The sequence below is a fragment of the Raphanus sativus genome, chromosome 8, assembly GCF_000801105.2.
Source record: "Raphanus sativus cultivar WK10039 chromosome 8, ASM80110v3, whole genome shotgun sequence".
In the NCBI taxonomy this organism is placed as follows: Eukaryota; Viridiplantae; Streptophyta; class Magnoliopsida; order Brassicales; family Brassicaceae; genus Raphanus; species Raphanus sativus.
In genome coordinates this window covers 27,028,195-27,051,829 of record NC_079518.1, presented here as the reverse complement: position 1 = coordinate 27,051,829, position 23,635 = coordinate 27,028,195, and the positions used below count along the sequence as shown (strand labels likewise).

Genomic DNA, 23,635 nt, shown 5'->3' with positions numbered 1-23,635 from the left:
TACAAGTTTGTGTTGGAAAACTTAGTCAAATTTAATAAAACTAAGGGAGAAAACATATTTTGAAAATATGAAATTTACATGTCTTGAGGTTATTTAACACTCTTAAAAAACCAAGAAAACTTAGTAAAATTCACAAAAGATCAAACATTACACAAATTCAAAACCTAACACATAAGATACTAAACCAAAAAACTTAATATTCTTGAAGTTACTTAACATGAATTAATAAGAAAATGTTAAAAAGTATTTTTAGTTTGAGAGAAAATGAAAATTTATTAAATATCGAAGCGGACGACTACAAACTAAGTCATCCAGACGACTAAAACATAAGTCGTCTGGTCAACGCAGATGTTATTTTTGCAATTGACTTTCAAATGTGTTTTATGAGACGACTGAAATATAAGTCGTCTACTTTTTTGGTTAAAAAACAATCTTCAAAAAACCTAGAAGACTGAAAAATAAGTCGTCATAGGTTAGTTTTACATTTGACTGGATTATTTCAGAAGTTTGACTTTCCTAGACGACTTACATTTCAGTTGTCTGGAGAAAAATTGAAATATCAATATTTTATTAAAACTCGGTGACTTAAAATTAAGTCGTCATAGGTTAGTTTTGCGATTGAAAAAAAAACTTCAATATTTAAAATAAAAAATTTTATTTAACAAAATTGATAATTTTAAATATATAATTATCATGTGTTGCGATAATGTTAATTAACAACTTTGAGAACTACTCTCTCCGTTTCCGAAAGTAAGATTTTCTAAATTTTATTCTTATTCCACAAAGATAGATTTTATATATTTTAAAATATTTTTGTATACTTTTGAGAAATATTAAATGTGAATATTCTAATTGGTTAAACTTTTTTGGTGGATACCTATTGAAAAGTGTATAAAAAAATAAATAGTAAATTAAGTTATAAACATTTATTATATTCTTAATAAACGTGAAAAATTCTAAAAAATCTCATTTTATGGAACAGAGGTAGTAAGCTTTATATAGAAAAGCTAACCTTGTAGTTATTTTTATTTATAAAGAAATCTGTTATCTTAAACCAATGGCTACTGATTTTATTATTATTATCTTAAACCCATATTTTCTATTTGACCTTGCAAATAAGGTTCTTTGCAAAGGATATACTACAATTAAAATAAAAATATAGATTTTGTAATGATTTCAAAACCAATACTTTTTTATTTAACCTTGAAAAAGGAATACTACAATTAAAATAAACTTATAAGAAACTTTTTTAAAATTCTATTTGGTTTAATATTTTTGTAACAGGAAAATATTATTAACAAAGGAATACTAAAATTAAAATAAACTTATAAGAAACTTTTATAAAATTCTATTCGGTTTAATATTTTTATAACAGGAAAATATTATTAAATATTTATAAAAATATTTTTGTAAATATTTTTTTAAAGTAATTTTTACTTAAAATATTTTTTTCTATAATTATTTTAAACACACGTTTGAAAAAAGAATTAATATAATTAAATAACTTTTTATATGGATATACATATAAAGAAATACTATAACTAAATAAATGTTTTAAATAATATAATTTTAAGGAAATTCGTCTTTAAATATATTTTTTTTACAGTTTTTTTTTTGTTTAGAACATTCTTAAAAAGGAAAACTATAAATTTCAAAATTCTTTTGGTTTAGGTTTTTTTTTTTAAATTGTCATTTAACACATGTCATATAATATATAATTGTCATTCAAGCTTTTATATGATAAGATACCTAACGTGTTTAGTTATTCCTAATTCATCATATTCTCTCGTCCGGCCGATCATCATGACCTCTGAAGAAGTTGAACAAACCAAAGAGAACAACAATACGGTTCCTGAGCCACCATGGGAGTTTCCATCACTACCTGACGAAATCACAGAGAACATTCTTGCCCGTGTCTCGAGATGGAACTACCCATCGCTCTCTCTCGTCTCAAAGAGATTCCACAGTCTCTTATCCAGGGGCGAATCCAGAAAGGTTTATTAATGGGTGCATAATTGATACTAAAAGAAATAATTGACATATTGGTGAAAGAACCTGAGACATTATGGGTGCACAATATCATTTAACCATCACATATAGCTGAAATTTTGTGTGTTTTACATACTAAACATTTTTATATTCATAATTTTATGGGTGCCTGTGCCACCATAGTTCATGCTGTGGCTTCGCCCCTGCTCTTATCATCTATGGAGATCTACAAGACGCGATCTCAAATAGGAGCCGTTGAAACATGCGTCTATATCTTGTTAAAGTTGCCTGATCATCCATATGCGAGCTGGTTTAGCCTTCGGACCAGACCTAATAATCAAAACCGAAGGAAACCGAGCTGGTTTAGCCTTTGGACCAAACCTAATATTGGGTTTAAGCGGGACTCGAGTGGATTTTCGATTGTTCCTATACCTTCCTCTTCTGCCGATCTAAATCACATGGGAACGGTTGGTCCGGAAATCTACATAACCTATGGATCCTACAATAAGGAATCTTCCTCGGTTCGGATCTTTGATTGTCGGAGTCACACTTGGCGTGATGCCTCTAACATGACCATGGCTAGAAGGTATGCAAACACAGTTTTACTCGATGAGAAAATATATGTGATGGGAGGTTGCAACATTGACAAGTACAATGCCAACTGGATTGACGTATTTGACATCAAAAGTCAGTCTTGGTCAGCCTTGCCGGGTCCTGGCGCTGATGAAGGCGTGTTACTTAATCATTTAAGTGAGTACTACGATTATATAGTTTATGCGCTCCAAGGAAAAATATACGTAGAGACAGTTGACAAGGACTACACTTACGAGCCGAAAAATGGTACATGGAAACTTGTAAGAGAGAAATCGAGTTCCATATCAGATTCCATACTTGCTTTGTGTGAGATGGGGAATGTAGTATACTGTTGCACTGACACGGGGGTTTTAATGTGGTGTGGCTTTGGTATTGAGGGTAGAGAGTGGAGAGAGATTAAGGGTTTGGAAAAGCTTTCTACAAGAGGTTTAAAAAAAGGGTCTCATTTTGCTCTGGTTGGTTGTGGTGGCCAACTCTTAGTTATGTGGGATCCGTATCCCAATTCTCGTATAAAACACAACAAAATTTGGTATGCCAAGATTTCTTTAAAATCAAGATGCAATGGACGTGAGGTGTGGGGCAATGTTGAGTGTGTTGATGTGCTTACCTTCCCTGTCGAATCACATGAATGGTTTGAATGTTTTGCTGCGTCCGTTTGATGTCTCTCAGAGACGGTATGAGTTTTTTATCTGTTGCTTTGAACATGCTCGTTTTTTTTCTTTGAGAGAGTATTCATCCCTTTGTTTTCACTTACAAGTGAAGTGACATTATCATAAGCTTTTAATTAATTATAAACGCATTGATTATTATTGGTTCTGTTTTGCTAAAACATTAGTCATTGTGTTGTCTTCTTTTAGTTGTTTAGTTGTTAACATATCTCTAGCTCACTCATGATAAATGAATTGTGTTGTCCTCCGCCACTGCCCGTCACACCAATGAAATCTCCATCTTGCACATTACTATGTTCATTTATAGTCTCTAGTAAAACTTTACTACTAACTCACTCATGATAAATGAATTGTTTCTATTATATTAGTTTTTCTTAGACGCAGACATGGTTAGGTGATAAGTATTGGCATCATGTACTTAGAATCATTGAGTGGGAAAGATTAGGATACAAATCCTTAGTCTTATTGGTGTAAATAGTATCTTATACGTTGAGCCCCTTGAGGGAAACTATTGAAGAACTTTAACCAACCATACGTTTAGTTATTCAAACCAAACTGAACCAACAAACAAATACAGTGCTGGAAACTCAAAAGGCATTTTATATGCACAAGGCAGCAAGAAGCATTTGCTAAAACAAGGAAAAAAAAAAAGAGACAGAAAGTCACAGTCAAGAGACAAGTAAGATTGTGTCTCTTGCTCATTAAAAAAAAAAAAAGAGAATACACAAGTCGCAAGAGTTTTATATCATTCACTTCCTGCATCTCCAAGCTGAAACCGAGTATAGAGGTCTATCTTGCCAGCAAATAACTGCACACCCACTCTCTTCTTTGATCCTATACCCATCAAAACCATACCCTTGAAGCAACCTCCTACCCTGCAACATCCCATAATAGCTAAGAGGAACATTCCCAAAACCAGCCAAATCAATCCTCTGACTCCATTTTTCTAGCTTCTCATGTCTTTCTCTCCTCTCACATCCCTCACACGCTATGATGTTCTTGATCTCCTCTCCGAAAAGCATCTTCTCCACTTTCATCCTGTCTTGAGACGTTCTTGGAACTTTTGTCTCCAAGCAATCAAACAGAGCTGCGTAGGTGTAGAGTGATTCCAACAGTCTCTCCATAACCGTGGAGCCGTTGTGGTCCGAGTCTTGCTCAGTGACCACCATGATCTTTGGAGACAAACCCCAAATAGCATTGAGGAATCTATCGATCTTTCCTGAATTAGAAAGAGGCAAAGATGAGGCCGAGTCACCACTCGGGCTGTGTCCACTGTTATCAGTGGCCAAGAAGTTATGCAGCTGAAGAACCGAGCTGACGGCCAAGGCCTCTCCTGTCTTAACACGCAACTGCTCTACGTTTAAGCACTCTAAACCACTCACAACGGGATTAAACTGAAACGGGATATCTAGTTTTTCTGCTTCCTCGATGAGGGTATGAGCCATTTGATCAAGCACTTCCTTGTGGTGATGAACACCAGTGATCCTCAAATGCGGTGGACCTTCAGGCCTAGAGTTAAAAGCTTGAATCAAAGCGAGCCATTGAGCTGGCTCCGAAGCATGGAGATCAATCACATGAACCATCTTCTCACCTTCCATAGCCTCGAGTATAGCTCGGTTAGTGAGCAGGTAAGATACTTTGAGTATAGGAAACATATCAAAGAAGAGCCTCCTGACATGAACCTCCTCTGAGACATTATTTGTCTGAGTTGCGTTAAGGGCCTTGTAGAGACCAGGCCACGACTTGAGGATTCTGTTGGCGAGGGCTTCGGTGAAATAAGCTGCTACTCGCTGCATGGTGTCGCCGTCAGGGGAAGAGAGAAGGCAGAGCTGCTCGAGAGCCGCGTTTGCGTTTTGGAGGCTGCCTGAGGCCACGTGGTTGGCGCAAGTTAGCAGGAGGTGGATCAAGTAGAGACCACGCTCCTCTGGTTTGAGGTCTTTGAACGGTGAGGAGGGAGAAGGGATGAGAGTTGGTCTTGTGAGTGACATGGTTGAGAAGACTTGAAGTGGTGATGAAGCTACAGAGGATGTTCCATTGTCTTCTTGAAACATAGTCACCATTGAACAAAAGATCAAAATCCTTTTTAAGGAAAGACTGGGACTTTGAGAGAACCCACAACCAGAAACCCCAAGATTCAGAATCTCTTTAAATCCAGAGAATCTGCAGTTTAACAATGGTGAAAAAAATAGTTAAAGAACAGAGTAAAAAACAGAGGAATTAGGGTTTTAAGTTCTTTGGATGGAGGAGAAAGTACAATACTTCTAAAACCAAAGACTGATTCAAAGACAGAAGAAGAAAGACAACAACACCTGATTGAAAACTGTAAGCAATTTTTTTTTTTTTTATAAACAAGAACAAGAAAGAAACTAGCAATGATAAAAGAACAAACCAGAAAAAAAATTAACCTAAAAAGGAAAAAATCTTACTGGAATTTGCATCAGAGGAAAGAAATAGTTTGAAGGTTTCTTTTATTTTTTTTGGGTTCTATCTATGTAGCTGTGTGTAAGAAGAGGAGAGAAGTCTCCAGTGGTTATCTTGTGAGTATAACGTGTGGACTGTTGTAGTTTGGGGGAAAGGATTGAAACTAAAAAAACACTAAAAAGTAAAAATAGAGGGCATTGTCCCTTTTGGCTCTACGTACCAGACAATGCGTGATAGTCGGTTTTGTCTTCTTCCTCTTTGTCTTTTCTTTCATTCCCTTTTAAGGAATTAATTAAAAGTGGTCAAATGTTCAACTTCATCGTTAAACTATGGTAGTTTGTTACGTTCACACATATTTTAATTGCATTTATTTTACTAATGTTGCACCGACTATGTTACAAAAGAAATCTTACTTGTAATTTAGGTTGTATGGAAGCTTCATCGGACATCTGCTTCGAAGCAGATTACACAATATCGTTTTCAAAACACTTTTATAATATTTTTTTAAAAAATACGTTGGAAACTTATGATTTTGTTTTGGAATCACGTTTTCATTTTTTAAAACACAATGTTATAAATCAATAAAAAATCATAGTTTTAATTTATATAAATCTAAAATTTAATAGTAATAAAATAGAGAGAATAGAATATATAAATATTAGAACTAATATTATAAATTATGATTATCTTTACGTATTAAGATTTTTATTAAAGACATAGCATATATTAAAATATATTGTCAATTATTTATGAAGTACTAAAAATAATTAATATAATAATTTATTTTAATTTATTCTATGTGTATTTTCAAAATTAATATGAAATCATTTCAAAATTAGTATAAATAAATAAATTATTTATTTTAAATTTAAATCATATAACTTTTAGTCCTAGTTTTTATAAAAAAATTGGATATACGTTTCTAATACGTTCGCTTCGGTTCTATACGTTTCCGTTTCCGTGTATCTGTGTTCCGCTTTCATGTATCTGCTTCCATATCCATGTAACATAGCTTATAATTGGGGAATTTTCAAAAATACCACTTTCAAGGTACCATTATTCATCTTTACCATCACTAAAGACACATTTTCAATAATACCTTATTTATTAAAATGGTAAAGACTCTTATATCTTTGTTTTTATATGTTTTTCAAAATTCTAATCCCAAATTCTAATTCCTAAACTTCCAATTCTAAACCCTAAACCCAAAATCTTCAACTCTAAACCCTAAACCCTAAACTATATACCCTAAATTCAATATCCTAAACCCTAAACCCTAAAGTCTAAACTATAAACCTTAAATCCTTAACTCTAAACCGTAAATCTTAAACTCTAAACCCTAAACTATATACCTTAAACCCTAAAACATCAAATCTAAACCCTAAATCCTAAACCTTTAAATCTAGACCCTTCATTAAAAGTAGTGGTAAAAGTGGTTAGTGTAAACATAAAAAATGGTACTACGAAAATGATATTTTTGGCAATTTCTCCTTATAATTAAACCAAAAAAATCCTATATATGTAATTATCTTGAAATTAATTTCTTCGTTTTAGATGATGATTCTTGAATTAGAGAAACTAGAAAACCAGAAGTTCAATGAATACCCTCACTTGTCATTATACCTTTTGGAGTTATCTTATTATAAATGCATATACCGACACAACATATATGTCTGTATTCGAGATTGGAACCTCCACTTTTATGGAGTTTTGTCTAGACATGAGGTGGATTTGGAATATTATTATTTTCTAATTAAAAAGTTTATTTAGTTTTGTTAAAAGAAAAGGCTGTTTCGGTAAAGCATGATTCTGAGAAGAAAGAAACGTCCAAACACGCCCTAACAAAGACAAAACATAACCCAAAAACCATCTCTTTTGTTTTTGTTGTTTTGTTGAAAGATAAATATTTATATTTATGAATTTGAGATGAGGCTGAAGGTTGGGTGTGGATTTGGGTGTGGATTTGTCTGTCCTCTTTAAATGTTCATTGTCTTTTCATTACTTTTAAATGCCCACCTTTTGTCCTTTTCTCCTATTTCTCTCTCTATTTGTTTTTACTGTGTGAGAGCATAATCACATTTTAAATTAAGATCATTGACCGACCAAAGATTCTCTATAAAATAATGAAATACTTTTACTATGGAACATGATATAAGGAATAGTAAAACGGTATAAAGTGAAAATACATGCATAACAAAACAGTAGACTTTATAGTTTGTAGTAAGAGATGTAATATAAATTAAACTGTAAGTTAAAGAATGGCATTTTCAAAAAATAAAAAAAAAGGTTAGAGAATGGTATTTCAAGAGTTTGAACTTGTAAGATAAGATCTCTTAATATTCAAATATAAATCGCCATTTGGTTAAACTGTGTTACAACTAGAATTGCGTGGATTCAAACATCAATTACATGAGTTGTCAAAATTAGTTGGGAGAGGTCTGCCACATAACTGCAGTGACAAATATCATAAAATCTTTGGGACTGAGATAACAGAGTATTGGTCAAGATTGTCAATAGGGGTAGAAATAGATGCTGTCACACAATAGTATAGTTAATATTTTATTATTTATTATTATATGCATTAAAACGGTCTAATATAGTAGTAAAATTACAAACTTTAGGCTAAATCTTATAAAATATATCAAAACCCATAACTTGAAATTCAAATGTAGCTTACAAATCAGCAAAAAAATGTCTAAACGCATCAATTTGCCCTTTCTTCAATTTTTGGTCATTGGATAGTCCCAGCGTTCGATTTAACGAAACAAAGTAGAGAAGAAGAGAACACATACTTTAATAACATTAATAAATTCCCGGAATGATCCTGTATTTGACTTTCTCGCAGTAGAGCTTCCAGTACTTTCCATACCTTTACCAAAAAGAAGCAACAAACCCAAAGTAAGAACAAAGAGAATGTGTTAATGGGGTTAATACTCATTCAGATTTGGTGACTTACTTTGATCGGCATCGGTCATCGTCTCTCTTGGCTCGATCAAAGAGAAGAATGGTGAGGAATATGACGTAGAAATAAGGCAAGAACTGGACCAAACAAATATTTATTTATGTCTTTAAATGCAGCGCTTGCAACAAAAAGCTTATAACAAACCAAAGAGATGGAGAATGAATTTACGTTGTCAAAGAGAGCCGGTACGGTCCAGAAGAAAGCACTTGAGATCTCAGGAACATAATGGAAATGACGAGCCAATCCCCACCTGCACCATCAAAAACCCATGTTGTTGTGATGAGAAACATGTAAAACTAATTGTTGTAATGGCATAAAAGTGGAATAAACTCACCATCCAGAGGTTAAGAGTAGACTGGTTTTAGTTTCACCAGCTGTTGTCGTATATGTCGCTACAATCTGCAACAAACCATGAGACGTTCATACACGGAATGTCTCAAATTCAAAAAGGAATAAGCTAACTTCACTGAGTGTTTTGTGATCATTACCTTTGATGGGGCTTTGCCCCAAACCGAGCATTTCCCGTTTGTCCTCCTGAACTCTTGCCTTTGTCTATCGCAGTCATAGTTTATGTAAATGCAAAGACACCCCGCCACCAAAATGTATATTGCCAACTGCAGACAAAGGAAGGATAATATAAAGTCTTAAGAGATAGAAATAGACATAAGTGTCTCATGTTTTCATGAACGGACTTGTGCTACTACATAGACTGATATCTGACGAGTAGAATCATGAGCCATACTGTGCAATGATTCAAACATATGTTAAACATTTGATACTATAACTCTGTTGTTTCTAATGTAAGGATACTTTAGAAGACCCGGATTCTGGTACTGTCACATTTAGCTTTAACCATTCTTGTTGTATCTTTAAGGTTTTTCATTTGGTGAACACACAAGGGTAGTTCTCATGTATCTCATTCTCTTTATTCAGTTATAAATTTTTTTTTGCACCTGAGTTCCAAGTTGGACGGGGTGGTTCACAAGGTACATTCCTGGAGATGTATAAATAGAAGGCACCCACACCAGACAACCCCAGCAAATATAGAATCCAGCTGAAAGTTAAAAATAAAAATAAACATGGAAAATAATAATTTGAATCATATGCTGCTGCATTAGCCACATAAACATACTTCATAAGGAAATTATTGCCAAATAATGAAGCAACTTTTGTTGATGATGATGTAATTTTCATATATATGTACCAGAAGCATACCTCGGTCATGTGCGATGTCCATGGTGTTCCAGTAACCCGCTTCCCACCAGAAAAATTTCGTGACATACACCAGCATCAGGATGGTGTTGACCAACATTGAATCAGATACTTTCCCGTTTATTTCATACTGATTTAAGAAGTAACCACAAATTGGAAGATGTAAGACTCTCGCATAAAACAAAGACTCAAAGAAACCTCCAGGTTATATCGTAAGAATGTGAAAATATATCTAGAAAGTACCTGTTTAATGCAGTACGTGACGGCAAGAACAGCCCAAGACATCATACCAAATCTGCAATTAGTAAAAACCTTGATGTCGAAGTTTTTACCAATTCGAGGATACAACTCCATGCCCTGCAAATCAGGACGGAAAGAAAACAGTGAGAATAAGAATGCCGCAAACTGGAACGTGTTAGTGATAATCTAACAGAGTGAGATACAGTCACAACTATGATTAATAACCATTAAATACTTTAATTCTTTTCCTTCACCACTAGTCTGTGAGTATTAAATGAATTAAGTGTTCCTAAGAGGACACTGACTAACTGTGGGAATTTTACGAAAACTTGACCTCCGCATATCTACCAAAGAAGCAAGAAATTCATGAGGAGATGGCTAACATTGCCGAGAAGTTAGTTCTTTTAGGTAAAACCCCAACCAGTAATTTAAGAAGAATGAGAATTCAATCAGCAGAGATAACTCACCCAATAGAAGTCGATAATCAGGTTACCACATGAACCAGAATCACTTGATGAAGGCGCAACATGACCCTAGTACAAGACAAAAACACAAGTTTTAGAAACATAAAAAGCCAAACTCCACATCAGTAGACACTAAAAAGAAAAGCAACACACCATTCATGACATGACATACATAGATACACTTACCTTTACGTATAACAAAACACAGAACACGAGGCTTCCGAATATCAGCGCCGAAAATATTTCACCCAAATGATCATAGACAATTGCAGGGTTGAATATCCCAAACCTGAATAGCAAAAAAAAAAGAAGTCAATCATACACTTAAACCAAACCAAAGACACCTTGTAAACATTTCATGAACTTTGCTTACCACCAAAGACCAAGATAGGTGGCTAGTGTCACAAAATAAGCAGCCATACCATTGGCCTGCAAGAAACAAGAGTTATATTTTATTTGCACAGCACACACACAACCCAAATACATCTTTTATTTGTAAATACCTTGTAAACCGGTCGGTTCCCCGTAGGAGAAATCGGACCTTCAACTCTTTTACCAGGAAGAAGAAGCTGAAGAGCAGCCTCAAATGCTCCGTAGCAAAAGATGATCTTCCAAGCGATGGCAGTGGGTCTTGGCCATATGTTGATGAGCCCCTGAACTCCATTCTCCCACAAGAAGCTACACGTCTGGATAACTGAACCATCCTGATGAACCATCGTGTACCATCTGCATTATCAAGAAAATTCAAAAGAAAAACATGGAGTCTACTCTAAGTCAAACACAACACTACGATGATAAAAAGTAATTTAAAAATAAAAATGGCCACCAATAAAATTTATTAGTAAACAAAAGAACATTGTATGGACCAATAAATCTACACTCGCTGTTTAATCTTGAAGATCACAATCTCAGTCAACAATAATGTATTTTAAAAATCTGAAACACATTCACCAGATTTTGAATCGATCGAATACTGTTTAACTAGAACACGATTTGAAGATCTAAGCTACGAACTAAGGAGACGATGAACAGTGATCTGATAAGTATGGAAAAAGGATGAGAGCTTTTACAGGAGAATAACGAAAGGTGGACAGAAAGCGAGTAGCGATAGCATCGATGCGTACGTCACGATCGGAGAGTGCACAGTCGCCGCCATCTTCTTCTTCTTCTCCTCTCTCGTTTGAATCTGATCTGTGTTGACTTAACGCAACGACTTGTGCGAAGTTAACGATGGAGAGAGAGAGACGAGATCAACAACTCAACACCAACACAGTGAGTGATGGAGAAAAATGTTGTTAAAATAATCCACGTGTCATTTCCTCTTCAAATGTTTTTTTTTTTCTTCTTAAGATTCCACTTGACCCTCGTACGTTTTATTAGGCCGGGACCAAAACTTCTAAACCAGATTAGATTTAGATTTTTAGATTTCAAATCGAACCGAACCAAACCGACTTAAATACCCAAATGAAATTCTTAAATTAATATCGGTTTAGAAAATAATGGCTCAAATCAATTTCTAAAACCTGAACCAGAGCTTCACTCTCTCTCAAAGCTCAAAGATCTTCGTCTCTGTATTCAACACTATTGTGATGAACAAAATCAATTCTCAACCACTCTGAACTTGCAGCTATAGTTTTCAGGAATAGTTGAGAGTGACGACGACGAAGAATCTACACATCTCGTTGCTATAGAGCAATCAACTTCAGTCTCGAATTTTCCTTGATGTTGGAGGTATAATAATATCGCTTTCTTGATCTTAAAACAAGTGAGGTATACTATGAAATTTGAGAAGACTTTGTTTGTTGTGTGTGTGTATGATTGCAGGGGAAGGTCTGATTGATCCATGTAAGTTGTAAAGGTACTGAGAAGTACATGCATAGATCTTGTCTTGATAATTTGCGCTCCACCAAGGTAAATAGTAACTGTGTTCTATTGCTGTGATGTTTTCTTCTTTGTTTTCTTTGTGTTCAAACTCCGAGCCAGTGTGCCTCCTGATGGATGGTAGTTGAGGTTGAGATTCCAGCTGCTGGTTGCTAGAGATCATGCTTTCATCTTCATCTCTGTCCACATGGTACATTACTTTTTTTTTACTTGACGTTACTAGTGTTTTTTATTCTCATATTTGTCCATCCACACCTGATGAGCTTAGAGAGAAACTTTATAGTTACAGTTTGTTTTATCCGTTTCAGAGGTGACCAGACCAAACTTGTGCTTTTGTTACATTTGTAATCTGAAACAAGAGATTCCTTGTATGAGTTCCGATTGGTTGATACACGTGATATGAATATGATCCAAGACATTTCGGTTCTTATAGATAGTTCCATGGAGGCACTTATGCAGCAGCGAAGCTCGCGCATTTCTCTTGCTCTCTCTCACCCTCATCACTCGCATCATATCATTTATAGTTTTGTTGAAGTGGTTGACACAAGCCTAACGAAATATAGACTAGAGATAAAAGCCTTGAGCAAGTGAAATCGTTGGGTTTTAATGGACCGGACTTTTAAATTATAATGTGTGGGTCTAAAAAAAGAAATGTATTAGTGATCTTTACTTCTTATTTATTTGTTTGATTGTTCTAGTAACTATATTTTTCAAAAATATGTTACTATTTGTTTTCATGTTAATATTAGGGTTGGGCAAAAAATCTGAATCCGAAGAACCGAACCGATCCCAATCCAAAAAATAGTATCAAACCCAAATCTAAACATAAATATCTTAATTATTCAAAATGTTGGTGTTTAGAGAACCAAAACTGAATCAAATCTGAACCGAAGTATTTCGAATACATGAATGTATCTTAAAGAGATTTATATACTTATAAATATATCAATTATCTTTAGATTTAATTGATATAAAAACATCCAAAATATATAAGATATTTTAAGTTGGTTTAAATACTTGAAAATATATATAAATAGTCAACAATAAATATTTAAAATAGTAAGAGTATATTCAAAACACAAAAACTACTTGAAAATTATTTATTTTTATATTCAAATATTTATATCAAATCAATTTATATGTTAAGTTTAGGTATTCTGGCATATGCTATTCAAATTTATATGTAATATTTTATTTTGATTATAGATGTTGAGAAAATTAAAGTATACAATGAATTTTTAAAATGTTAAAATAATTTAAAGGGGTTATCCAAATCTAAACTAAACCCGCAAAGATCCGAATCAAATCCGAACCGAAATTTAGAAATACCCGAATGAGACTGAAATTTTTGACCCGGGAAGCCGAAACTCAAACAGACCCGAATGAAACCCGTATGAGAACCCGAACACCCATCCCTAGTCACTATTATATATCATATATGTGTCATCATATAATTAATCATATTTTATGCATACCATCATATAAGTAATAATATTTTATACATACCATCATATAAATAATCACATATATTATATTTTAAAAACTTAATGTAAAATATAAAAATCCTAATTTAAGTTGGTATATGAAATTAGGCTTTGTATTGTATTTTTCTTATATATATATTGAAAACAGTTTTTATAATGGTTATTGAAAAATATTTTAGTAAAAAATCAATTTTTGAATATATGTATATTTTTGAGTCAATTTCTGATATAAATCAAATTTAAATTATTATTTTTATTTGTAATATGTATATAAAGTTTAAATTTTGTTTTAAGATTATTTTAGACAAAATATTTTTAATTAATTTGATTCATTTTTGCATATTTTAAAGCATACCCAAATAGATGGTTTCTCGTAGTATCATGAATTTCCAAATTTTTTAACATAAACTCACTATTTTTATTAATATATTGTTATCCATGTTTCCAAACAAACATATTTTTTAAAAAAAAATTACTATCTATATTTTTGAACAAACCTTCATTTAACTGTTATTAGTGTTTCCAAACAAACTTTTTTTTTTAAATGCTATCCATGTTTCCAAATATACATTTTTTAAATTGTTATCTATGTTTCTAAACAAACTTTTTTTAAATTTAAAATACTATCCATGTTTCCAAACAAACCTAATTTGTACTTTAGTTTTAATAATATAGATATAGATACACACATCCAAACAAAACAAAGATCACATTTAGCATATGAAAAATAAGCTAAAATCAAAATATATTCAGTTAAGTTTAAAAATAAATGGAAAATCGCATTAAAAAAGTTTCAAAGTCGCAGTCATTTACTCTTTAAACCCTAAGATTATGGCATTATCATTTTAAACACTCAATTTGATAAATTTAGCATATTAAACTTCTAATCTGGGTTATTTGTACAACAAGTCAAACGGTAACCGACACTGTTCAAAAACGATGAAGTGTCGTTTTTTTTTAAATATATTTTTAAAAAATACTTTTAGTAAAAAATATAAAAATTCATAAAATATTGAAAACAAATCATAAAAAATCATAAAAAATCACAAAAAACCACAAAATGATTATTTTATTAATAAAATAAATATAAAATACATAAAATATAAAAATATTAATAAAAAGCTTAAATAAATCATAAAATCCCAAAACTTCAGAAAATTCACAAAAACTAAAATAAAATAATAAAATTAAATGTAAATAAAATAAATATAATAATATATATAAAATAAATATAAAATCAAGGATTAAATTTTTATTTGTTTTATAAAAATTGAGAAAATATTGTATTTTAGTGTTTATTGTTTGGGGGTTTTAGTGTAATTTGTATCTTCAGATGATTCTCGTGAATCAAATCAAAGAAGACAAATTAAAGTCCAAGTTGTTTTAGCTGCTATTCACAAATAGTGCTGGGTTTGCGGGTCGACCCGCCCCGACCCGCCCCGCCCCGCTGCGGTCGAATCATTTTTTGATTCAAAAATCCGACCCGCTTGATCCGCAGCTGAAAATAATAAGACCAGCCCCGCCCCGCATAAATTAGCGGGTAACCTGCGGGACCCGTGGATAAATTAAAAATAATAAAAATAATTATTTTATATATTTTAATAATATTTTCTGTAAAAAATAATATATTTTAATAAATTTATTTTAAATATTCGTAATTTTTATTTTTTATTTTAATAAAAAACATATTTTTCATAAAAAAAAGTTTTTAAAAAGTTTTTTTTTTATTTTGCGGGTTGGCGGGTACCCGCAGTTTAAATTCGATCGACCCGCACCCGCCCCGCAAAAAATATGCTCGAACCGCACCCGCACCCGCCCTACATATTTTTTCAAATTTGTTGACCCGCACCCGCCCCGCAGCGGATCAAATGAGGCAGGCCCCGCGGTTAAAGAATCAGATTCCCAGCTCTATTCACAAACCCTATATTAATCTAGCTATAAAAATCCAGAAAATCACCAACCAATAGACACTAATTATTATAATATTTATTTTGTTTATATTTAAATATTATTTTACAAACCCGATGGATTAGACACCATTCACGACACAGATTGAGATGTTTAAAAATGATTTAAATGATATGGAATTAAGGGGTGGGCATTTCGGTTTAGTTTCGGGTTCGGTTTGGTTTGGGTAATTTGGGTTTTATAAAACTCAAACCAATTAAAACCAAAGTAACTTTGGTTTGGGTTTGGTTTGGTTTTAATTCTGTTCGGTTCAGTTCGGTTTGGTTTAGATTTAGTTTGGTTTACATTATTATGTTCTAGTTTGGTTCGGTGTAGTTCGGGTTGGTTGTAAAATATGAAGGCATCAGTTTTATACTTTTATTAAAAAATAATCAATTCATAAACGAAAGAGTGAGAATATAAAAACTTATGTTACATGATTTTATATATAATAGTATTATTTGAATTGTATTTATAATTTTTCTTTAAGATATGGAAATTATAAAAAAATGAAAAACGAAATTTTAACTAAAATTTACAATATGTTAATACATATATATATCATATTTATTTTTACTATATATATATTGGATTATCGGTTTGGTTCGGTTTGGTTCGGTTTAAACCCAAACCAAACCGTTCGGGTTGAGTAAAATATGAACCAATTGGGTTACATAAAGAGCACGGTTTGGTTTAGTTTGGTTTAACTTCGGTTTGGTTGGTTCGGTTCGGGTTTTTTGCCCACCCCTATGGAATTTTAATGTAAGTAGTTACGTTTGGTATCTTAAAGTGCGATTAAAGAAATAAAAAATGACGGACGACTGGGCAACACGAAAATATATTGTAGAAACTGAGGTTGCAAAGGTAATAAACATAATTATGTTAATAAACATGTTTTTTTCCTTCTAGTACGTTTATTCACTTTTTTTTTTGAATAAATATTAAATTTTATTCATAAAAAAGCCTATTTACATCAAATGTTACCTTTTTTCTAGATCATTTCTCTATACAATTTTCTATAGAAAAAAAACCTCCAAAAACCAAAATCACAATCTGGTACTAAACCAGAGCTGTAGTATATATATATATCTATATATGTAATAATAATAAAATGTGAAATTTCCTTCTCTCATTCAAAGATAACATAATTATATAAATGTTAGAGAAAAGAATTAAAATATTCTAATTCTTTTTTACTTAAGTTCACCTCATTTTTTGCTAATAATAGTTTTTATTGTTATTTTTCTAAAAACTATATAATGATTTATAAAATATATTTCCTCTTCAATAATAACTTTTTATTCGTATTTCTTATATCAAATTACAGATTTCTCCTCCTCATTTTATATAAAATAATACAATTTATACAAACATTTCTAAAAAAGTATTAACAAAAATTTCCGAATATGTAATTTAAATTGATTTTTTGCGACAGAAAAATGAAAAATTAATTGAGAAAAATATTTATAAGAAACAAAACTCGTCGACATCCAAAAAGACGAGAGAGTATACACTGTAATTACACGTAATATATAAAATAAATATGTATATATATTCACCACCTTCTCTCTGTGTCTCTCCTTCCACTTTTGTCTCAGTCTCTCTTTGTCGTCAGTATCTCTCTCGCCGGCAAGAAAAACTCGAGTTCGAATCGTTTGGACGGAGACCACCACCGAAATCGAGGCAGTTAGCTTTAAGGAGAAGAGGAGCAAAAGGTTGATGATGATGATGGTGGCGAAATGGTCATCTAATCGACGCTGTCCACTCCTCAACTCTGTACCGGAGTAGGTGATAGAACCAAAATCGAGCACCGTCCTTTTTGGTTCAAGGACACGATACAAAGTGGCGATCTTGTCAACCAGCTCGACCCAACCGAGGTTTTACCACCAGTTCGTGCCGATCTAACCGTCCAAACCGATTGTGCCTTTCACCGTATCGACCCGTGGACGTCCGGAGTGAAAGCCCGCATGGATCAGCCCTCGTTCAAGCAGCCACATAACCAGCATGTTCGGATGAACCTGGACAATAGCCAAAGGGTCTTCTTTGACCAGTCTTCCTCAAATTCGCCAACATTGACCAGACTTCATCAGTTTCCGCACTTTGACTCATTTATCACATTCTAGTCAATATTTTCATTTTCTATGCATTGTTTTCCCCACAAATGTATTTATTTCTTTGACTACAAAGTATTATAAATATGTAGTCTCATTCATGAATAAAATCAGTTCAGTTTGGTTTCATTTTTATTTCTATTCTCTGAGTGAGAGAGATAGTTCTTAGCTAGTTCATCGGTGTGAACCGGCTTGTTGATTTGGTGGTCAGCCAATCATCTTTGTGTGTTATTTGGTGGTTAGCCAACGCACTACATCCGCTCTTTGGTGGTTAGCCTTAGATCGTTGGTATATCAAGAGTCATTCCGCACCTCTTGACGATCCTATCAATCCATCCCAGTTCCAGAAGTGCCTTTGCCTTCTCGGTTCATATCCAACACCCGACCAAAGCCATCCTTTCCGATTTTGGGCGTATCATTTGGTATCAGAGCCACTTTGACTGGTTTGTTTTCATTCTCTTTTCATCTTCTCATCTCTTCATCATTTTCTTTTTGGATCCGGGCTGTTCCTTTACTCCCTTGTGATCGCTATTTAATAAAAAGAAAAAAATAGATAAAAAAAAAGAAAAAAAAAGAAAATTTTTGGCTTGAATCACTTCTGAAGAGAAATCCAGGGGGAGTGGTGGAAGAGAAAGACTGCTGGCCGAGGAGAAATCCGGCCTTAGGACAGTTAAGGCGGATCCACACAAAACAAAAAATCTCTTCATCTTCATTTCTTTTCTTTTTCCACAAAGTTTGTTTTGGGTTTTTGATTGCTGAATTTTGACTGCATATCATCCTTTGAACCAGTAAAAGAACTCTGAGTGATCACCTAAAAGTCGTGAGCTAAACACTTTGAGAGTGTGAGGATTTTTATGTGCTAACGTTTGTTAAGTGTTTCAGGATGTTTGGACTTCTCAAGAAATCAAAACCACTACAAGATGATATCTTCTTTCCTTTTAAAACTGTTTCGGAAAAAGAGCAATTAATTTTTAGAAATAAGAAACAGTTTGCTGCTAATAGGTTTGATTTTATGCAGAAACAAAGGAAGAGACAAAACAGGTCCGATGATGAGAAGTGGGTCAGAAGTGGTGATCGTCCCTTCACCAAAACCAAGAGAAGCAGCCGTGATATGCTTGATCAGAAAGAGCTTCAGACTTATGCCAGCTTGGAGAAGATGTTGCATAAGGCAATTCATGCTATCCGGCAACTCAAAAAGAAGGGAAACCCCAACGCTTCTCCTGCACCAAAACAGCAAAGTAATCTTTCTTCTCTTTCAAATTCAGATTTGAAAACTAATGTGTTGTCTTCTGATAAAAGCAAAACTGTGAAACCCACAAGTAAGGCTCTTTCTACCAGGTGCTTCAAATGCCATAAGGTCGGCCATTAACAAGTGCCACAAACAGAAACCGTTGGTGACCTTGAAGAACGTTGAAACCGAGCTAGAAAAGGAAGTATCTTTGTCCATTCAAAACTCGGACCACATTCATAATGAGCTTTGTGTTGATTATAATCCTTTTGCTTATAATCCTTTTCCTTTTAATGATTCAGATTTGAGGACAAATCTTTTTGAAGAGGGAGAGTATGATAGAACCAAAATCAAGCCCGTCCTTTTTGGTTCAAGGACACGGCACAAAGTGGCGATCTTGTCAACCAGCTCGACCCAACCGAGGTTTTACCATCTGTCCGTGCCGATCTAACCGTCCAAACCGATTGTGCCTTTCACTGTATCGACACGTGGACGTCCGGAGTGAAAGCCCGCATGGATCAGCCCTCGTTCAAGCAGCCACAGAACCAGCATGTTCGGATGAACTTGGACAATAGCCAAAGGGTCTTCTTTGACTAGTCTTCCTCAAATTCGCCAACATTGACCAGACTTCATCAGTTTCCGCACTTTGACTCATTTATCACATTCTAGTCAATATTTTCATTTTCTATGCATTGTTTTCCCCACAAATGTATTTATTTCTTTGACTACAAAGTACTATAAATATGTAGTCTCATTCATGAATAAAATCAGTTCAGTTTGGTTTCATTTTTATTTCTATTCTCTGAGTGAGAGAGATAGTTCTTAGCTAGTTCATCGGTGTGAACCGGCTTGTTGATTTGGTGGTCAACCAATCATCTTTGTGTGTTATTTGGTGGTTAGCCAACGCACTACATCCGCTCTTTGGTGGTTAGCCTTAGATCGTTGGTATATCAAGAGTCATTCCGCACCTCTTGACGATCCTATCAATCCATCCCAGTTCCAGAAGTGCCTTGCCTTCTCGGTTCATATCCAACACCCGGCCAAAGCCATCCTTTCCAATTTTGGGCGTATCAGTAGGGTTCTGTTGTTATGGGGAAGGTGGCGGTTACGTTCTTTGCGGCGGCTGCGGTTGTGGCGGCTTGCTCTGTGGCGGGGGTGGTGGTGAGGAGGAGAGTGAAGAGCCAGAGGAAATGGAGGACCGTGGTGGAGATTTTGAAGGAGTTTGAGGAAGGTTGTGATACTCACGTGGGGAGGTTGAGGCAAGTGGTGGATGCTATGGCGGTTGAGATGCACGCTGGTTTGGCTTCTGAAGGTGGCTCTAAGCTTATAATGCTTCTCACTTATGTTCATGATTTCCCCAATGGGGCAATGGGTAAGCTTTCACTTTTCTTTTTTAAATAGTGGTTGCTAATTAGGGATTTGATAAGTGTAATGTGTGAAAGATTGCTAATTATGGTTGACCAAGGACGAAACTAATATTATATATATATGTTGTGGTATGGAATTCAAAAAAAATAAAATAATAATCTTTCTTTTGATTATTATATTGTCTTTTTTTTTATCAACTGATTGTTAGAGCACCTTCATTGCACAACTCTTAATAAAGTTTGTTAGCAATAGAATTCCACCGAACCTATTTTTCTTTAAAACTCTCACTCTCTCACCTCTTAAACCTTTTGTTTAAGAGGTAACTCTTATATTGTGCCACGGGTTCTATGCACATGTGGTGATCCGCGGTTGGTCGGTTCTTTTTTTTTTTTAAATCAAGTAAAATTAAAGAAAAAAAGTTATGAATAGGGTTGGAGATGGTCTTATATTGTCTATATCCCTTGAGTTTGCTGTTTTTTTTATTGTAAAGTCGAACACTTTGTTGCTGCTTGATTCATAGAGTACAATGTCTTGCTCTAAAATGGGAGTAAACAAGTCTTAGTCTATGAGCTTTAGTTGGAGCTAAGGAAGTTTAAAAGAAGTGTCAAGTGGGTACCATTTCTCACAGGCACAGATTCTGTTCCTTTTTTTTTTAATAATATGACGTTTACTTTGCTCTCATAGACTTTTACTTTGGTATCTTATTCCTATCCACTAGATTGCGAGTGTTCAATGCAAATGCACTAGTTTCCTCATATTTTTTGTAGCCACTGGATTCTCTTTTTCAGTGACTACTTTTTCATACTTGCAGGACGGAGAAAGGAACTTATTACGCACTTCACCTTGGAGGCACTTACTTTAGGATTTTAAGGATTCATCTGGGTGGTGAAAGGTCATATCTTGATGTTCAAGATGTTGAACGACACCCTATACCTACCCATTTGATGAATAGCACCAGCCAGGTGGTGACACTCTTCACTTTCTTTCTATAATTTCTCACCAGTCTTTTTGCTTTTGCTATTATATAATGTAAAGTTGCTGTTATTCTTTGATTGCAGGTTCTTTTCAACTTTCTCGCCTTTTCATTGGAAAGGTTTATCCAAAAAGAAGGAACGAATCTAACTCACGATTAGGTGTTAAAAGAGAACTTGCGTTTACGTTTTCTTTCCCTGTCAAGCATACTACTATATCTTCCGGAGTGCTAATCAAATGGACCAAAGGCTTTGAGATTAGTGAAATGGTTAGTAAGATGATACACTTAACATTTCTTTTCAGATTCTCCGCAGCCGTGGCTTGGTTTTCAGATCTTGTTGTGAGTCTTGGAATTGAATTATTTATTGAGTGGATTACCTTAAGTAAATCTTAACTGTTAGGCATGTTATGATTTTGTGATAAAAAAAAATGTAATCCATCGATCTCTTGGTATATGGTGGGAGTTTGACTTGTGCAAATTTTAAAGTTATTTTTTTTACATAACTGTTGTTTTAGGTGGGAGAAGACATAGGTGAATGTCTACAAGGAGCGCTGAACAGAAAAGGCCTTGATATCCACGTTGCAGCTCTTGTAAGTTCCCCCTTTTTTAGAATTACTGTGATATCTTAGCTAACTATTAGAAAAATATTGTATGTTAGAAAAAATGATGCTTTGTAAATATTTATTTCATCTTTTGAGCAGGTAAACGATACTGTTGGAGCTCTGTCACTTGGATATTACCATGATCCAGATACGGTAGTTGCGGTTGTGTTCGGAACAGGTAGTAATGCGTGTTACTTGGAACGAACAGACGCCATAATCAAGTGTCAGGGTCTGCTCACAGCTTCTGGAAGCATGGTACTAATGGTCTATTATTAAAAAAAAAAAAAAAGAAGCTATCATTGCTTTATATTCCTCAAGAGGAAGAAATGTTTTCTTATATGTTTCAGGTGGTTAATATGGAGTGGAGAAATTTTTGGTTCTCACATCTGCCTAGAACTACCTATGACATGGACTTGGATGCAGAGAGTTCAAACCCAAACGATATGGTAGTCATCTTTGCTTATCCATTGCCATCATAAGTGAACAAGCAGTGAGATGTAAAATATCTTTTGGGTTTCTTTTATATATGTATATAGGGATTTGAGAAGATGATAGCTGGACTGTATCTGGGTGACATTGTTCGTAGAGTGATTCATCGCATGTCACAACAATCTGATATCTTTTGACCCTCTGAGCCTTACGTTCTAAGGTGTATCTATATATATATCTTCTTGCTGGAAAGCTGATTCTTAATGCTCTTAACAACCAACATTGTATACATCAATCTCTCAGAACAAAGTCAGTCTCAGCTATGCATGAAGACGACACACCCGAGTTACAAGAAGTAGCAAGAATCTTGAAAGACTTAGGGGTGAGTTAAAAAAAGAAAGCTCATCTGCTGTTGTAACTTGAAAGGTTAAAAACGAAGTCAAGAAGCTTTTCACTTACATATAACCTGAACCAAACAGGTATCATATGTTGTACCATTGAAGGTGAGAAAGCTCGTGGTGACACGAAGCGAATGAGTGACACATTCAATGTGTTTTTGGTGCAGTATCATTTTATGTGAGAAGATGATAATCAAAAGCTTTTGAAGGAATCATGCACTAGAAGAGGCTTGTAGAGCTTTTCAACCATCTTCCTATACTCTGCACAGGGAAACAAAACGAGACCTTAAGAAACTGATAATGGAGGAGAGGAACTCTGAAGATGGAATGTGAAACCTGCATTTTCTTGTTTCTTACCCTCTTGGTTGCATTTTCTATGCTTATATTATCGTTGTCGATTTTGTTTCATTTGACAATTTAACTTTGATTAATAAGCTAGTTTAGACAGTTAATTAGTATTAGTAATTTTTTTTATTGGTATTGGTAATACAAATTAAGTACTTTGATGAAGTGTTTTCTCCATATATATTTGCCAGAACAAAGTTTTTTTCAGACTATTTAAATTTCTGGGAATGTTTGATACAATTTTTTTTATTTTGAGACGGTAACTTTAAGATACTAGTTACCTACTCAGAAATTTTCAGAAAGAAAATATAGATAAATCT

At 33.9% G+C, this 23,635-nt stretch overlaps 3 protein-coding genes, 1 long non-coding RNA gene and 1 pseudogene across 4 annotated transcripts; 3 read left to right on the top strand and 2 right to left on the bottom strand.

The window, feature by feature from the left end:
* Positions 1-2,150: 2,150 nt before the first annotated feature.
* LOC108853672 (F-box/kelch-repeat protein At5g39560-like) lies at positions 2,151-3,375 on the top strand. The gene has a single exon (XM_018627088.2). The coding sequence runs from the start codon at positions 2,151-2,153 to the stop codon at positions 3,240-3,242; it is 1,092 nt and encodes a 363-aa protein (XP_018482590.2). The 3' UTR covers positions 3,243-3,375.
* Positions 3,376-3,835: 460 nt separating this feature from the next.
* On the bottom strand, positions 3,836-5,837 carry LOC130499224 (scarecrow-like protein 3). The gene is made up of 2 exons (XM_056993267.1): positions 5,678-5,837; positions 3,836-5,411 (listed from the first exon to the last, which is right to left on the bottom strand). Exon 2 carries the CDS (start codon positions 5,309-5,311, stop codon positions 4,001-4,003), a length of 1,311 nt encoding a protein of 436 aa, XP_056849247.1. The 5' UTR covers positions 5,312-5,411; positions 5,678-5,837; the 3' UTR covers positions 3,836-4,000.
* A 2,451-nt stretch (positions 5,838-8,288) lies between these two features.
* On the bottom strand, positions 8,289-11,830 carry LOC108848528 (7-dehydrocholesterol reductase). Its single transcript, XM_018621917.2, has 13 exons — positions 11,621-11,830; positions 11,054-11,276; positions 10,924-10,979; positions 10,737-10,839; positions 10,554-10,619; positions 10,090-10,203; positions 9,850-9,976; positions 9,588-9,688; positions 9,123-9,248; positions 8,969-9,033; positions 8,803-8,884; positions 8,629-8,711; positions 8,289-8,541 (listed from the first exon to the last, which is right to left on the bottom strand). The coding sequence occupies exons 1-13, from the start codon at positions 11,704-11,706 to the stop codon at positions 8,475-8,477; spliced, it is 1,299 nt and encodes a 432-aa protein (XP_018477419.1). The 5' UTR covers positions 11,707-11,830; the 3' UTR covers positions 8,289-8,474.
* Positions 11,831-12,048: 218 nt separating this feature from the next.
* On the top strand, positions 12,049-13,174 carry LOC108853089 (uncharacterized). The gene is made up of 4 exons (XR_008937254.1): positions 12,049-12,281; positions 12,375-12,408; positions 12,534-12,621; positions 12,740-13,174. It is a non-coding gene; the product is annotated as an uncharacterized LOC108853089 (long non-coding RNA).
* Positions 13,175-17,435: 4,261 nt separating this feature from the next.
* LOC108853305 (hexokinase-3-like) lies at positions 17,436-23,480 on the top strand (annotated as a pseudogene).
* Positions 23,481-23,635: the final 155 nt, after the last annotated feature.